We start from the raw sequence: 18,537 nt of genomic DNA, 5'->3' as shown, positions 1-18,537 counted from the left end.
TTTTGACGGAACCCTTTTGGAAAGCGAAATACTTGATGGAACCCTACAATACGGTGGCGGCATAGTAAAATTTTTCGAGGCGACTAAAGCATAGTGTTCTAAATTCTTGCGGAACCCCTGCAGGGGTGTCGCGGAACCCTAGGGTTCCGCGGAACACACTTAGAGTATGGCTGATTTAAGCCATTTAGATTGCTTCGTCATCTCTTCCGATAATTAAAGCTGTCGAGATTTGATTTATTGCGATCAAATGAAAAGAAAATTTAGGAGAGAAAATCAATCGATGTTAATTTAAACGTGCGAACAATTAGTGGCTTATTCCGAAATTGTTAACTTAAGCCGAGATTGAGACGATTAACTCTTCGTGGAATTTAATTAATTAACAAAATTTAGTCATTCAAACAACACAAAATGACGTTGGCATTTCTATGTTTGAACATTTTGTTGAAATTTTCATATTACGCTAGACGGTAGCATACTATTTAATATAAATGTGTTTAATTATTTACTCTGCCCCTGGAGCCAATTTACGAGTTTGTGCCAGTTGCAGTTGAGATTGCGGGACCTTAGTGGAGGCCAAATCTGTAGGGGATTTGGGCCGGAGGCTGAGGGATAGGGGTTGTGACCCTCGGTCCGGGTCGTACCTGGGTCAACAGATCTCATTGGTATTCAGGTACTCTTCGTGACAATTATTTTGTTTAACGTTGCAAATTTTTTTGAAGTGAAAATATCTTTAGCGGCGCGATGCACCTTTTGAGGTGGGGAAAAAAGGTTAAACTCGAGACAGCGTAAGACGATCACGTGACCGTAAGACGGTCACTCCCTGAGTACAACCCGTTGTTCTATTTTTCAGATGATGCTTTGATTGGAAGATAAACAAACCCAAACTATTATTTGCATTTCGTTATGTTATTTTTAGACAAAGGTGCTAATTGGGGGGATTGACAGTACCAACATATAATATCAAACTTACGTGTGATCTCATTGCTAGCGGCATGTATGCAGAAGATTTTCTTAAACGTCTTTGTGAAGATGGCCTTTAGGTTCAACGCGTAGGTCCCGTACACGAGGGGGTCCATGCACGAGTTGGACACTGCCATGACGAAGAACAGGTCCTGTAGCCGGGCTGACACATGCTTGGCCGACTGCCGGTCCACCATGTACCTAGTAAAAAAAGTGTCGTAGGTACATTCAGAAAAATATTATTTCTTTCAAGTGTTCGTAATGATCTAGCTTATATTAATGTGGTACCTAGATGTGGTGTGGTTACCACACAACCTTGAGTTTGCTAGGTGTTGCTTTTGTATGAGCTATATCTGCATCTAATATGATGTAGGTAGGTAGTTTTTATATGAGGTGTTGTGTATAGAAAATGAGGACAGGGTTTAACATTTGTTTGCAAAGTGAGGCAGTTATGAAAAGTGAGTCTGTCAACACGAATCCCGACCACTAAATACCTCGATAACTTTGTCAATACTTTACAGAAATGCGCTTCCCGTATTCTACATATTTTATGTATGTACATTAAATTGTTTAATAAACGAAATTAAAAGATGAAAAGTGGTAGATACTGAGCATTTTTCACATAAATTGTGACAGAAAAAACTCCTCTAACTGAAAATCTTCAAACAAATCGCGTTTGTACGGGACAATGACAGACAATTTCATTATTCAGACAAATTCATGGAATGCTGCTTCCCCGTTTTACAATAGTGCCACAGCAGCCTCCCTGTACCTATTTATAAGTACATTATGATCATTCTGATACCCTACTTTTGATGCTGACTGTACCCTACACCCAGCAAACTTGTTTCCTGTTCATCCCTCACGCGAACTTGGCTGTATAATGGTACGAATATTATTGAGTTATGCGAAATATTTATTAATATGAGCCTTTGTGCTGTTTCGTTTCACATTTCTTTTATGTTTTAGAAAGGTCTGTATCAGGGATGTTGCGGATGCAGATTTTTTGACATCCGCGGATGCGGATGCGGATATTTAAAGGCTCACATCCGCGGATGCGGATGCGGATGTCAAGATTAGGTACTTAGTAAACGTCAAATTTTACATTTTTAGTATTTTTTTATTTAAAAAAAAAACGAAACGTTTAGTATTTGAGCAAGAATATAGGTGCGTTATATTTAATAAAACGTAACTTGGCCGACTTTTCTGGATCTAGACCATTTCGTTATAGATAATGACGAAATTACCTAGCACTTACGCCGCCGCTAAGACGTTCCTGTACCGACGATACTTGACTTGTTCGACATCCGCATCCGCATAAGCTCCGCATCGATTTTATGCGGATGCGGATGTTCGCAACATCCCTGGTCTGTATGATGGATAAGTACAATACGAGTAGTAGTAGTAGTAGCAGTAATCACTTTATTGTACACAACACAGGTTTACATACGAGTATCATCGATCATTTTTGTTAATTTTCAGGAAATAATCAAATGTATGTCTACTATATTTATATCTAGATTAGTATTACCTATTTATGTATTAATAAGTACATCATTTAAGATACACTTAAATACATGTCAAAACTTAAAATCTAAATGTATTGTATTAATTAGGTAGATGGGTGTATTTCAAGAACTTAACATAGCCAGCCCTATGCATAGAAATGGTTTTACACAGCGCGAAATTTAAATAATAATTATATATATAGTTATCGAGAGCAGCCAGCCTATTATGGATAGCTTTATCCATCTTTATCCACGTGATAAAATAACTGTCACTGTTTAACACCGTGGGAAAGAAAGTGACGGACACCGTTTTATCACGCTGTCACGTAGACAAGAACGACCATCATATCCGTACAGGGCTTTAAATACCGTTAAAAAGTTGGTATCGTTACCACAAGGTGACAGATCTAACGTTAAGTTCTAACTAACGTTAGACCAGGTACCGTTAGTTATACTACTCTTTACCGGTAACAAAATGGTAACGTTAGCAGCTGTCAATTTGAGCTAACGTTAAGTCAAAGGTATCGATACACCATTTTTAACGTTAGTAGGTAACGTTAACAGCTGCTTATTTACCGTTTGATTCACTGATAGATGCCATCATCGTTGACAATCGAGCGAATGTTCATTCACTCTCAAGCAGAGATGGGCATTTCGTAATTGATTCCTGGTTCCACGATTACTCGAAATTACTTACTTTGTAATCTGATTACCGATTCCCAGATTACTTTGTAATCTAACAATACCGAATTACTAAGTACTTACACTTCCAATTAAGGAATCAGGAATCACCTTTTCTAATATTACAATTGCTAGTAATTGGAATCAATGTCGATTCCTCATTACAGGAATGCATTACTTGATTCCTTTCAGATTACATTTCGTACTACTACTATCAAAAGTACATTTCGATAGTAGATATGTTGTTGATGTTGGCTTAATACAATGATATTATATAACCATAGATAGGTTACTCATACTTGAGGAGCACAAAAAATACTTCCATATTTATTTCTGAGCCTACGAAGAAATCTGTTATTTTTGATTAATTTTCTCATTCCATCCATCTTTGTCATACTCGTTGTTAAACATAAGCTCGTCTCTATCTATTTCGGTGTGCGGGAGCGCGTTAGCACGTGCACATTTCTCGCTTGTCCAGTCGCGACTAAAGGCAACTTGTCCAATTTGTCACAAGGTAAGCGCTTCAATTTTGGAACGCCTATAACCTATCTTGAGTTATAAATCATTGGCTTAATAGATATAGATGCACCTTATTTGAATCAGGTGTGCAGATTTCGAAAATGACCATTTTGGAATCCAAGATGGCGACCATGCAGTATGTCATAAAAGTCGTCATGGATGTCGTTTTATACGTTTCAGGGAGTGATACGATAGGTTGTTCAGTGTGTGTGGTTCTGAAGATGAACGAAAATTTTATTATTTTTGCGCTACGAAGCACTGTTTAGGAAATGCAGCCCTATAAAGATTTTTCTCTCTTTTTCTTCTTTTTATTCGTTTTTAGGGTTCCGTAGCCAAATGGCAAAAAACGGAACCCTTATGGATTCGTCATGTCTGTCTGTCCGTCCGTACGTCACAGCCACTTTTTTCCGAAACTATAAGAACTATACTGTTGAAACTTGGTAAGTAGATGTATTCTGAGAACCGCATTAAGATTTTCACACAAAAATAGAAAAAAAAAAACAATAAATTTTGGGGGTTCTCCATACTTAGAAGTCTTAGAACTGCACTCAAACATTTTTTTTTATCAAACCCATGTACGTGTGCGGTATCTATGGATAGGTCTTCAAAAATTATAATGAGGTTTCTAATATCATTTTTTTCTAAACTGAATAGTTTGCGCGAGAGACACTTCCAAAGTGGTAAAATGTGTGTCCCCCCTCCCCCCTGTAACTTCTAAAATAAAAGAATTGTAATGAGTCAGGTTCTTAAGTAAGAGATAAATGAAACTTGAGCTTACAAATGTAAATACTTATTTAATAAATTTAAAATATCTGTTTAACAAACCAATAAACGGTGGCGTAAGTAGAAATTAAAGAAAAAATGTAAAAATTTAATATTTCCGAAAAGCCACTTACACAGTTCTTCCTTCGCAGTCTAAAATTCTTAGAACAAAATATGTAAAAATAGAAAGATGCACTTAAATCATAATGTAAGATTTTACAGACGGAGGCAAACACAAAACAAAAAGAAAATGAAAATAAACAAAAGAAAAGAAAAAACAAAAAGTATTCGCGCGGTGAGGATCGAACTCGGGAATTCTGTGAAGAGCACGTCTTAATCGTGTGTCTGAACCACTAGACCATGAGCCCGTTGTGAGTAGCTGCGAATCTTGTGTCCGTATTAACAAGCTCCTAGTAACAGCCTTTGTAATCAAAATTTGATTCCCGTTCAATGATTTGCCACACAATTGATCACCGTATGCATAAGGGGCGTTCCTCAAAGGCTGCGAACAACATAATAGCAGTATGTGAATACAAGTTAGGTACACTTGAATTGAACGAGTTGCATTCACATACTATAACTAACAATTGCTGGTAAAAACACTTACCCCCTGTCTGGATAACGTTTATGCACTTATTTCAACAATTAATGTACAATATTTCAATAAGTTTACAACCAAATTGCACCAAAAACTGAATTATTTCGTTATAATTTTATCCGCGGACACAGTGACATTCACTCGCCGGACCGGATTTTCTCTCGCCACCCTCATTTTGTAAAAATGTCAACCTGACGTAAAACCATGCCAGATATAAGCGATTTCTGAGACCCATAACGCCATCTATCCCGAGATTGAGTAAACAACCATTACAGAATGTTAAAACTAAAAAAAATTACATTACCATGCAAACTTCCACCGAAAATTGGTTTGAACGAGATCTAGTAAGTAGTATTTTTTAATACGGAACCCTTCATGGGCGAGTCCGACTCGCACTTGGTTGCTTTTTTTAATTTCCATTTCACAGATATTTGTGACACACCTTCGTGGCATTCAGCCATTAAAGTGATAACACACTGTCGCACCGCGCCGCGGCCTCGGAGCGTCGCACCCATGGGTGAGATCGAGAAAAAGATATCTGTTTCTCTTTCTCGCTCTCACTTATGGGTGTGACGCTCTAGGGTCGCGGTGCGGTGCGATGGTGTGTTACCACTTTAAAAAATATATAGGCAGTATTTGGTTTATGGTATGATTTCTTTTTTTTTCATCTTTATAGGGCTGTATATCCTAAACCGTACGTCGTAGCGCAAAAATAATCAAATATTCATTCCCCTTTATGAAACTCCTCTAAGTCATATTTAAAAAACACAAAAAAAGAAAAAAAAAGAAAGAAAAATATTTATAGGGCTGTATCTCCTAAACCGTGCGTCGTTGCGCAAAAATAATAAAATGTTCGTTCCTCTGTACGAAACCCCTAATTAATTAAAAAAAAAAAACAAAAAGAAGAAAAAAAAAACTTTATAATGCTGTATCTCCTAAAGTGTCCTAAACCGTACGTCGTAGCGCAAAAATAATCAAACTTTCGTTCCCCTTTAGGAAACCCCTTAATAACATTTAAAAAACTCTCAAATAAGAATTTAAGTTTCACCATTCTAGATTAACATAAAGAATAATGACACAAGACTATGAACTCTAACTACTAGAATTAAAGTTTAGTTTTACTAACGTACCTACATAATTATCTTTAATCGAATTTAATTGAATCATTTTTACAAGCAAGCAGTAACATCAATAAATAGGTGTCTCATTTAATATAATCCGACTAAATTACATTTCAGCAACACCTCCATAGTTCACAAAATAAATCAAGACATTATCCAACCTATATAATCTTGACGTATATTATATCAAAGACGCCTGTACCTAATATAAACCGACCAAGTAACGAATTAGCTATACCATCATATTTAACAAAGTAATTTATGACGTTTTGCAACCTTCTTATTTTGGCAAATATATTCCGACACAGCCGGGTGGTATTCTATCTGTCCAATCTCGGTCCAATGTGTATTTGCGTCTCACATTTTGCTTAATGAGAGAGTGAGACGCAATGCATATTGGACAAAGATCTTAAACAAGTAGAATACCACCTCTTTAATTTGATAAACATAAAGAATAATGACAAAAGACTATGAACTCTAACTACTAGAATTAAAGTTGAGTTTTACTAACGTATCTTTAATGTATTTTGACTGATTCTATTTCAATTTGACAGAAGCCCTGCCGTATTTATGGTCAATAAGGTCTACTGGCCTCGAGGGGATGGCATGAGTGGTGGGGATAACTGACAGAACGGGATAGTCTTATGTATCTTTCACTAGGAGTAGCAGAGAAAGCGCTATTATTGTTTGTCTTTGTCACAGTCTCATATTTTTTTATTCCCCACCGTAGTTTATGGTGGGATACAAACAATGCGTAAACGTCAAATTGGTGTGAAACATATGAACAGTGCAAAGATTATCAGGAAAAATATTGAAATCAGTGTTTCGTGTGCATGTAGTAGTACTTAACAATTCAACAAATATGGTGAATTGCTCAGTTTTGCGCTGTACAAGTGACTGCCGGCAAAAACAGGACAACGTAACATTTCACAGGTAAATACAGTATTTTATACTTCGGTCACATTATCATGCTTAGTAACAGCATCCTACAAGCTATATAAATTAAAATCTGAGTAGAAAAAGCATTTACAGTAAATAATAACTCGGGTAAAAAAATTAACCTATAAATATTTCCTGATAAATTAACCGACCAAATTACGTACGCATATTGACAGTAAGCCGTCACCCTTTTAATAACGTGTATTCAATTTAGTCGCATTGCTATTATTCGAGGGATACCAGCCCGTGATGCATACAATTACCCCAAAATTCGGGTATTTTGTATTTTAATAACATTTTTATAAATAATTTTGCTGTAGAACTGGACATATACGAACAATAAAATTGAAGTGTTTAAATTTTTTTTTAAATTAGAATGTAAATTATATTAACGTTATAGGGGGTTTTGCCACGACTCAGAGAATCTAATTCTATGATATGCTGCAGGCACTAATTCTTAATTTTGCAATAAGAGTGACAGATTACAAAATGAATATTTCGTTTATTACCTCCAGATTTCCACAAGATGCAGGCACGCGTGCTAAATGGATTTTAGCAACCGGAAGGAGAAACTGGGCACCGACGCAAAACTGCCGGATATACTCAAAGCATATTACGAAAACCTATCTTTTCTATTTCTTCCTGTGGCACACAGTATGCTAAAAATTCTTTCTTTAGGTGTACTTGTAATATGTATAATGAATCGCTTAATGATATAGATATTTTTGTTCATAGTTTGTCCGTTTTCAAGAACAAAGTTCGGCATATTTTGTTTACTAGTAATTGAAAAATTGTTTCAAGTAAATATTTTGCATTGTTTTCTTACTTTATTTGCGCGTTGTACTCACAACTATACCTACGGGTAATTTATAATTAAGTAACCTATTTACTTTTCATTGTAATAGTCAACTTAGTGACGTATGAAACTTTAAGCCTATTTTTAGTCATTTTTGTAAGACTTATTTGTAAAAGGCTGTTTGTTTTCTAAATAAATAAAAAAATTTGGCCCATTGATATTTTATTTATCGCTGCGTCTTACGTAGGCGAACAACTCGCGAACGTGATTAAAATTACCCCAATATTTGATAATATTGGGGTAATTTTTACCTATATGGTATCCCCGGGTTTGTGACGTCATCTATGTCTATCCCTTACGGGGGCACGCGGTAGGCCACATCTATAGAAATACTACCATCTATGACTGGCCTTAAAATTGTGTATGAAATTACAAGCAAATATCAGCTTAAAGAATGATAGTGTTAACGTTAGTTTGGTAACGTTAGTTTATAATGTGAATTGGGTAACGTTAACAAGCCCTGCAATAAAAAGTAAAATTACCGGTAAAATTAACGTTAACTAGCTAACGTTATAATAATGTTAAGTTATCAAGTATCGTTACCATTTACTACCGGTAATAAGGTATTTTTATGATTTTAACGTTAAGTAACGTTACTTTATAATGTGAATTGGTAACGTTAACAAGCCCTGATCGAGAGTGTAATGTTATTACATATTTTCCACATATCTGCACAGATGCCTCTGTTTAAATATATCTACTATGAGAATGCCCAGTTGACAATAAATAGCACTTCCGTGTGTAACAGTGTAGGTAACACATGTTGGTTCACCGAAGGGTCATTGAAAGACACCGATCCTATGCCTAATCCTAACTCACATAGTCATGAAGGTACAGGAATCGGATTTCGCTATGCTGCTCAATTCTAAGACGTGGTATAAACCAAAGGCATTCGTACATTTATATAACTTTATCCATTTCACTGTTAAAAGGGTAAGTCGATCCAGACATTCTCAGGAACGTGTCAGTTCCTAAAATGAAGGTATTTTTACTCCAGACAAGGTCTAAACGTTTTCTCTTTATTAGATTTATCAATTTTATCATCCTACAATTTCCAGCTGGCTTAATCTAGCGATCATGGTCCACGTGTATGAAGATTACCTACAAGCTTTTCATCTAATAGGTCTTCTCGCACTAGTAGGTCTTGGCTAAACACATCCACTGCCAGCGACCCGCTAGCCGGATTCTCTGTTCGTAAGCGCTATTCGCTACATTCGAGTGGTATCGGCTACGATCGTAGCGCATAGCTCGCGCTGGCAGTAGATTTGTTAACTGACCGTTTTACGAACAGGTTTCTACTTAGTTTTATGTTATTTTGAACAAAAAATGTTTACAATAAAATAAATACAGAGCCATAAATTAAAAATATTATAATAGCCGCTATGAATAACGGCGCGATTCGGGAAATGAACTAGAGATTCACTAGATATGAAATAGTAAAGTTATGTGACGTTCCACGGCAAAAGGTACTTTATGGCGGCTGGCGCTTACGCTATTATTAAGTTAATAAGTAGTAGTTAAGTTAATGTTAAGCGGCGTTAATTATATTAACGCCGCTCCAATATTCAGTCGGGGAAATGGTACCTTTTGCAGTGAAACGTCACATATCTTTACTATTTCATATCTAGTGAATCTCTAAATCATTTCCCGAATCGCGCCGTAAGTGCCCGATGGTCCATTAGTAAATAAATACATAACGAGTTATGTTATTATTTAACCGCAGAAGCGTCAAGTACCTACTTATAAGTGATAGATAATAAATCAAAATGTCCAATATTTATTTACCCATCTATCGATTTATTATTTTGTGTTTTTGTATACTCGTTAGTTATTTACAAAAGGACACTGGAGTTGTTATAAAGTCGGAAATTGTTGTTCAATAGCATGCGAGACAAACAGCCATATTCGAACTTTAAGATACGTCAAATACTAGAGATTGCAACTTCAAAAGAAAAAAGCCACGCGATTGATAATCAATACTTATGCTGTGACTATATTATTTATAGTTACCAATCTATGTTCGGGAAGCTCGTTAAATATATCGTCGTCATTCGTCGATATGAAAGCAATGCGGTCAGTCAAAAGGGCCAATATCCGACGAGGGTGAGCCCGGAACGGTAGCTAGTAAGTAATAAATAATTGTTATTGGCTTGTCTAGCCTACTGTATATTGCATGAGCTAGCAAAACCGTCCATATTTCTTCCAATCCTCTACTAAGTTACCACGATATCAAACGCAACAAACATATTTTCTAGCCTTAAGCCGTTTTCGTGACAGCGTCGATTAGGTTACAAACCTACGCTTTTGTCGCGTATTTACTGGTTAGTTTTAAGATAAGAGAATAATAGACTAAAATAATCTGCCAATCCAAGCGAAGGAGCTGGATACGACGGTGGTCCGACACGTTTTTAGCGCGACGTTGTGTGTAACCTTACTAGGTATGAATAATATCATGATACGATGGTGATGGCCGGCCCATGCGTAGTGTTAGCCGCCGTGTTCGCGCCAGCGGTGGCCGCCGGTGCGAATGATATAGTTTGTCCGACACGTTATTAGCACCAAATTGTGTGTAACCTTACCATAAAGTCATTGTGGCGTAGGGCATCCAGCAGCACGCGAACACGGCCACGATGGTGACCGTCATGCGCAGCGTTCGCCGCCGCGCTCGCGCCAGCGGCCGCCGATCCGAACGACGTAGTTGGATGCGGCTGTGGTCTGAGACGTTTTTATCTGTAACAAATATTTACCAATACAATAAGTTAAAAAATTAAATTTAAAAATAACAACGATCAACTATATTCATTAAGGCCATTAAGGCTATTTTGTTTTAAACTATAACCTCTACCCGCCCAAGTCTGCGTAGAAGTCGTTATATTGCCCCCAATTCCCTAATATTGACAAACGGCCAGTTTCTCGAGAAGTGTTTGGCCAAGATTTGTACCTACCTAACTCCAATTTACACGACTTTTGAAGGCACTGACATCATGTGATACGGTTACACAAACACAAAAGGGCATTTACAATAAAACGTCGTGTTCCTTCCTGTTCCTTAAAAGAAAATTCCAACTTAAGAAAGTTAAGTCAAGTTCATACCGAAAACATTCGCACAATCTACATAAATGTCTTATTATGCCCGAAGACTCAAGTTGCTGTATGTGTGCTCTCTGTTACTCCTGTCGTTAACATTGAAACTTTATTCATACAGCTTTCATACCATTCGTCGCAACTTTAAAATTAAAACGAGTTTTCACGAGTGTTGGGTATTCACGGTAGTGACTGGTTTAATGCAGGGACTAATTAAAATCCAAATACCTACCTAAAGTCTATTTTATTATTCGGTAGACTAAATTTACATTTCATATTATGAAATGTTATTTTATGTTCATATTATGAAATGTCATTTTAGTCTACCGAATAAAAAAATAGACTTTAGTTCCCAATGTGCAAAAGTTGTATGTAGAATTGTAGATTGAAAAATTGAGCGAGATTTCGAAATTAAAATTCTGCTTAACATTTATTACATATTACCAAAATTGTTAGTAGAACTGTCGCGATTTTTTTGTTTAGGTTTATTTCCGAAGTTTCAACGTAGGTAACATTGGTCTTCAATCAATCCATCTTTTGGGTAATATAGCTCTATCGATTCTGTCGATGAACGTCTCCCTCGGAGGCGTCACCAGTCAAATGTTTAGTTGGTTAATGATGATTTAAAAATTATTATTTCAAATAAAATGATGCATACGATCACAATGGATGCGGTGAGCCAGAATAAATGTTAGCTTTTCATATATTATTTTTTTGTATAGTGTTTGTTTGAAAAAGGCGGACTAAGTTGGCTAGTTTGACGGTAGTTGAAATAATAAAAAAACGGCAGTCATTTTGAATTTCCACATTTTTTACACGACTGCCCCAAAAAAAGAGTGTATTGTTTTCAGGGTTCATGTTTGTATGTGGGTATGTAAGTTTCTTTGTTACACCGTAACAGCTAAGTGCCTGAACCGATTTAGGTGTTTGAGATATCATTGGAATCCTTACGTCATCCCGAGTAACATAGGCTATGTGACGTCATCACAAAACCAATATGGCGGATTATGCACTGCAAATTGTGGAACCGAAACAAAAATAAAACTTATAAACCTATCGAGTTGGGTATTAAAATAAAGGATTTTGAAAGACGATTCTAAAACTGTACACAAAATATGGTTTAAACTATTCATTTGGTAGGACAAGATTTTACAAAATATAAGTATAACGCAAAGATAAATTAATTGTCTAAATCTATTGAATGGGATATTAAAAGAAAGGATTTTTTAAGGCGATCATACGAATATATATAAGTTATATGTTTAATTGTATCGTTGGAGAGAAAATACGAAAAGTTCTACATCGCGCTAATGACATTTCTCTTTGCAGCTATATACGACAACGTCATACGTGGCGCTTACGTTATTTTCAATTGCGAAAGTGTCAAATACGAAAGGAACGGTTTGAACGATTGACTAGGTAAGCCTTTCTCAAAATATTTGTATCCTTTTTTGTTACCAGGTTTCCTTACACATTTGGTAACAAAAAAGGAATGTTTCATACAAACTTTCTTGGACATTTTGGGAAATATGGTGGAAATTGTTCAGCTTCATGTACTTTACCAGCATACCAATTTTTATAGAAATCTAAGATGTGATCGAAATGTACAAATTATTTGAGAAATGCTCAGGTACTCTGAATAAACATATTGTGCTGTTTATTATAAGATTTAACATGAGACTTTGAATAGAAGACACTATTATCATGACTGTAGAAGGCAGGTCTTTGATGATGATTTTAATTTTGCACGACAAATTTTGCAAATCCCGGGGCACACGTGCTACTACTGTGAAACAATATTTTACGAGAAGCAAAGACTGGGAGCTTAAGACAGAGGGGCTCTTCCTGCAACTTCCACGAGTATTCATGGTCTAGTAATAAAACATGGTCTTCTCTTCCCAGAGTGTCACTTGCCTACGTCACAATAACATTGCCACTTTATTTCAACATAACATGTTACATGGGTACATTATATCTATGGTTAATAAGTTAATTTATTTCTTTATAATTTAATAATTTTCATTTATATGTATTTTATCTTAAATTTTACAATAACACGTCATTTTTAATTATTCGTTAGCAATATCTTCCGATTCACGAAAGAAATTTCAGACGTTCGGGTAATTCTGTTTACACTACTGGCAACACAGGATAGCGCTGTCACATTTGACAATCCGCCATTTTGTCCCTGACCGACCGTCCTTGTCGAACGCGTGTTAATTGTTATTTCCTTCTCGCTCAGTGTTAGCAGTCGCAGTGTTTTCCAAACTTTTCACGTCGTAAGCTTCGTAATTAATGTTTTGTTACGAAAATGGTTGGCTGCTCTATTCGGAACTGTAAGAGTAGGAGTGAAAAGTGCAGTATAGATTTGTTTTATTTTACTATGTTTCTACATGAATAACTTAAAATTAATGCCGTTAAAATAATTTTCACTGTTGGTTAAAATTCTCCCACATTTTAAAGTTTGAGAACCTGTAAACAGCATGATGACGTAGGCAAGTGCCAGTTAGGTCATTCGCGAATCTCGGAAGAGAGTACCAGGCGGAGTATATTATTATACCATGCGAGTATTTTAATAACGAAAGCCGAAGGCCGAACTCCGCATAGGGTCAACGCTCCGAAGCGTAAGTCAGGTGCGTGCTTCCTGTAAATTCCCCAAGTAGGGGAAACTGGGGAGGGTTGATCACCCCTTTTGTTTTTTGCATACATTTTCTTAACTATTTGTAGTATTGAAAAACTTTATAGACCATACGATTCAGAATTTATCTCTTCATTAATAGTTTGAATTAGAACAGATTTGTGCAATAAATTAGACCATTATTTAATGAAAACCCATACTGTTGACTTTTACCATGTGTCCCCTATGTAAGGGAGACTTGTTTACCCCTGGTCGGGAGCCTTGATCCTAGGGGGATCAAGTGACCCTGGTTCTTGGGACACATGGTAAACAGATTTTTACCATGTCTCCCCATACCAGATTCTCATTGATTATATAACTCGGATCGCTATTAGCAATGCATCTATAATTTGTAAAATACACAGCAAACATATATATATTGCATCTTCCATGCTTTGAAGTTGTATTTCCGGTAATCAGATGTCTAAGCCGAAGGGATCAAGTCTTCCAGATTTGGGGACACTTGGTAAAAAGATTTTAAGCGGCAATGTCATATTTCGAGGGTAGTATCTACATTAATTTTTTCACTTTATCTACAGAAAATTAATATATGAACATATCAAACACATATTAATCCATAATCTTGTACTTTTAAAAAACAATGTAATCGTATTATCCATAAAACAACATAAAATAGGGAATCAATTTTTGAACCAAAAAAAAAGTTAAAAAAAAAACAAAAATCTAAGTTATTAACATAAAATTTCTTGTAACAAGCTAAATTTTTTAAAGTTATTATGAAGGTATTTTTAGCGTCAGATAACTACAGCAATTTTAAATTTTTTACCCATCTCTGGTCGTTATTGTTTACTATAATAAATAAGTTTAGAAATTTACTGCTCACGTTTCGAGGACGGTGGTTGAGCTGCATAATCCTAAAATCCTTTCTATGGACCGTCGGTTCTATAGTACATAAGGTCGGAAAGCCATTGAAATAGCATTTCATCCATAAAAACAAATATCGCCGGTTGAAAACAAAATATCGTTATAAGTGTTGTTTGTCGACCGAGTAACATCCCCTGTGTGTAAAACGTTTAACTTGATAAACAAGACCATGTGCGGGTAGTTCGTAAAATGTTGATGTCTACTTTAGTTAGTCTTTTCAAAGGCCACGGGGATAATTCCGTTTTCGGAGTTCGGAGTCGGTTATATAATTAAAAACTGAATTATACGCCATTAAATCCCGTTTTAATAAACAATAATGAGTCAAAAACCTTGAAAGTTTAAATCAGTGTTTCTCTGGTCGTACTTTTGCGGCATGATTTACTAAAGAAAAGAAAATATTTATGATAGCTCTATGAATCATTTTGTAAGTAAATTTATTACAATGTATACTTAATCGCTTTGGGGGTGACATGATCCCGGAATCATATCTCCCCTGAAGAAAAAGACAAAGTCTCCCCATACATAGTAAGATTATAAAACGTGCCGTACTCGAAACGTGTGTTCGCGTATATCAATGTAATCCAAGTTAATCATCACTTCAATAAACAACAAATAAAATAAGCACACTTACTAACATCATTTCCATCTCATATTATAAAATAAATCCAGTTAAAGCTTACCGAAAATTGAATATAGTACGTAGAAAATCTTTCACCGTCCGCCATTTTTGAACCACTGACTTTTCTGATACAGTGCCATGACAGAACGTGAAGTTAGGAACGAATGAATGAGTGTTACCAGTGCAAAAAAATGTATCTCGTTTGGTTTGATTAAAAATGAAGTTTACCAAGTGTCCCCTAGGGATCGACCCTCCCCACCCTCACCTATCTTAATTGCGAAGGCCGAAGGCCGAGCAACGCGTAGGGCCGAAGGCCCGAAGCCTAAGAAAGGTGCACGCTTTTTGCAGTTTCCCCAAGTTTCTTAATTGTAAATACCGAAGGCCGAGCTTCGCGTAGGGCCGAAGGCTCGGAGCGTAAGAGAGGTGCATGCTTTCTGCAGCTTCCCCAAGTATCTTAATTGCGAAGGCCGAAGGTTCGCGTAGGGCCGAAGGCCCGGAGCGTAAGAAAGGTGCACGTTTTTTGCAACTTCCCCAAGAATCTTAATTGCGAAGGCCGAATGCCGAGCTTCGCATAGGGCCGAAGGCCCGGAGCGTAAGAAAGGTGCACGCTTTCTGCAGCTCGAAGTATCTTAATTGCGAAGGCCGAAGGCTGAGCTTCGCGTAGGGCCGAAGGCCCGGAGCGTAAGAAAGGTGCACGCTTTCTGCAGCTTTTCCAAGTTTCTTAATTGCGAAGGCCGAAGGCCGACTTTCGCGTAGGGCGGAAGGCCCAGAGCGTAAGAAAGGTGCACGCTTTCTGTAGCTTCCCCAAGAATCTTAATTGCGAAGGCCGAAGGCCGAGCTTCGCGTAGGGCCGAAGGCCCGGAGCGTAAGAAAGGTGCACGCTTTCTGCAGCTCGAAGTATCTTAATTGCGAAGGTCGAAGGCCGAGCTCCGCGTAGGGCCGAAGGCCCGGAGCGTAAGAAACGTGCACGCTTTCTGCAGCTTTTCCAAGTTTCTTAATTGCCGAAGGCCGACCTTCGCGTAGGGCAGAAGGCCCAGAGCGTAAGAAAGGTGCACGTTTTCTGTAGCTTCCTCAAGATTCTTAATTACAAAGGCCGAAGGCCGAGCTTCGCGTAGGGCCGAAGGTCCGGAACGTAAGAAAGGTGCATGCTTTCTGCAGTTTCCCTAAGTATCTTAATTGCGAAGGCCGAAAGCCAATAATTATGTAGTTGCAGAGATATTAAGCCATAGCACTTTTCAATACGTCTGGTTTTTGGGTCTGACCTATTTAGGTTTTTAAGTACGTTTTATTTATTTATTTATTTATTTATTTATGTTAAGGAGAACCAACAGCTACAAACTTTAAATAGATAGTAATATTAAAAACAGGAAGCCAATTACAGGAACTCACAGGTAGTTACAAAGTATTAAATTTAAAACTAATGCTAGCACCTACGCACACACACATGCGTACAAAAAGAGAAGGAAAAAAAGAGAAAAAAAACATAATTGAAAATGGCAATAGAAGCCTTACAATAGATCCTAAGTTTAATAAGTTTAATACCTACTTAGTACATTAGCGCCTGGAATGTCAGAGGTCTCAAAATTCGAGCGATGAAAACAAAATAAAGTAAAATTATCATAACGGTATACAGTTAAATAATACATAATTATGTAATGTCGCTATCAAGGCGCCAATACACTTAGTTGAATAAATTAATTTTAATGCATTTTGCTCGCCTAATTAGAAAAAAAAACAAAAAGTATACATGAATTAAATACATTGGTAGGAAGGTCGCTCACATAAAACACCGCTCAACCAAACTATGCCTTACATTGGGAACTTTACAATTGAATATATCGATATCAAGTTCCTTCGACAGCTCATTGAGCCTTCGACTCGCACGAACTAGGAAGCTATTCTGTCTATACTTGGAGGATGCAGTCTTAACAGATAATGGGGGATAGTACCTTTTAGAACGATAGGGAGTATTGAAAGAAAGTTTACCAAGTAGCTCGGAACAGTCAGTTACGCCACTGGTGATGTTCAGGAGAAAAGTAATGTCAGATATATCACGTCTTTTTCGCAAAGGGACTAGATGGTGTTTCTTACAAATACTTAAATAATTGGATGAACTATAGGGATATTTCAGTTTATAGCATAAATATTTTATAAACTTTTTCTGAACGCGTTCAATTCGGTCAATGTAAGTATTATAGCAAGGGTTCCAGACCTGTGACGCGTACTCCAGTTTACTCCTGACATATGCGCAATATAGCACTTTAAGGGTTTTAGCTTGGGTGAAGTATACAGAATTTCGCATTATAAAACCTAGCGCTTTTAGTGCTCCACTAATAATATTATCTATATGCTTGTCAAATATAAGTTTAGAATCGTGAATAACACCCAAGTCCTTCATATACGTTATTTTCTCGAGCGGGTAGCCCTTTATTATATATGATGTGGGAGTTACATTGCGTTGACGGGAAAATGTTAACGAAAAGCACTTGGAGGGATTAAGCTCTAACTTATTTATTCCACAGTACTCATCAAGACGTTCTAGATCGGATTGCAATAACATTGAGTCATAATTGGATTTTATATTTTTAATGATTTTCATGTCATCCGCAAAACAAAGAAGTTTAGAGTGCAAAAAACACTTGCCTATATCGTTAACAAAAATGTTGAATAATAACGGACCGAGCAGGGACCCTTGAGGGACGCCGCTTGGGACTGACACCCATCCAGATATATAGTTATTGACTACGACAGCCTGAGACCTGTTATTGATATACGAGGAGAACCACCTCAGTAAATCCCCATGTATTCCCATGTCATATAACTTGGATATCAGTAACCTATGATCAATCCTATCGAAACACTTGCTGTAGTCAGTATATATGACGTCTACCTGAAGGCCACCATCCAATGCTTCAGTGACATAATCATTCAGTAAAACAAGATTGGATACAGTTGACCTTCGTTGCAAAAAACCGTGCTGATAATCATTAAAAGAATGTTTAAAAGTATCGTATACTTGTTTAAATACAATTTTTTCAAGTACTTTAGAAATTATACACAATTTCGATATCGGTCTATAATTAGTTATTTCCGTTTTCGGACCCTTTTTATGCACGGGGGTGATAAAAGCCGACTTCCATATTGAGGGTATTGAGCACTCGGCGAATGAACGCTGAAAGAGTAAAACAATGGGACACACCAAGCTCTTAGCACAGTTAATTAGGAACTGGGCAGGTAGCTCATCAGGTCCCGCTGACTTTGAGGGATCTAATTTCAGTAATATATTAGTGACAACGTCAGGATTAATTTCAATGCTATTTAAGCTAGC

General features: G+C 36.9%; 1 protein-coding gene across 1 annotated transcript in view; it reads right to left on the bottom strand.

The window, feature by feature from the left end:
- Positions 1-502: 502 nt before the first annotated feature.
- LOC134656605 (adipokinetic hormone/corazonin-related peptide receptor variant I-like) overlaps positions 503-18,537 on the bottom strand; it is a 42,612-nt gene continuing 24,577 nt past the window's right edge. The window contains exons 4-6 of the mRNA XM_063512161.1: positions 10,524-10,674; positions 949-1,161; positions 503-641 (exon numbers count right to left, since the gene is read on the bottom strand). Of these exons, the coding sequence (XP_063368231.1) occupies positions 503-641; positions 949-1,161; positions 10,524-10,674 (503 nt within the window). The remainder of the gene's footprint in view (positions 642-948; positions 1,162-10,523; positions 10,675-18,537) is intronic.

Source organism: Cydia amplana, chromosome 18 (genome assembly GCF_948474715.1).
Source record: "Cydia amplana chromosome 18, ilCydAmpl1.1, whole genome shotgun sequence".
NCBI lineage: Eukaryota > Metazoa > Arthropoda > Insecta > Lepidoptera > Tortricidae > Cydia > Cydia amplana.
Note: the sequence above shows the minus strand (reverse complement) of the source record. Positions and strands in the feature narration are given on the sequence as shown.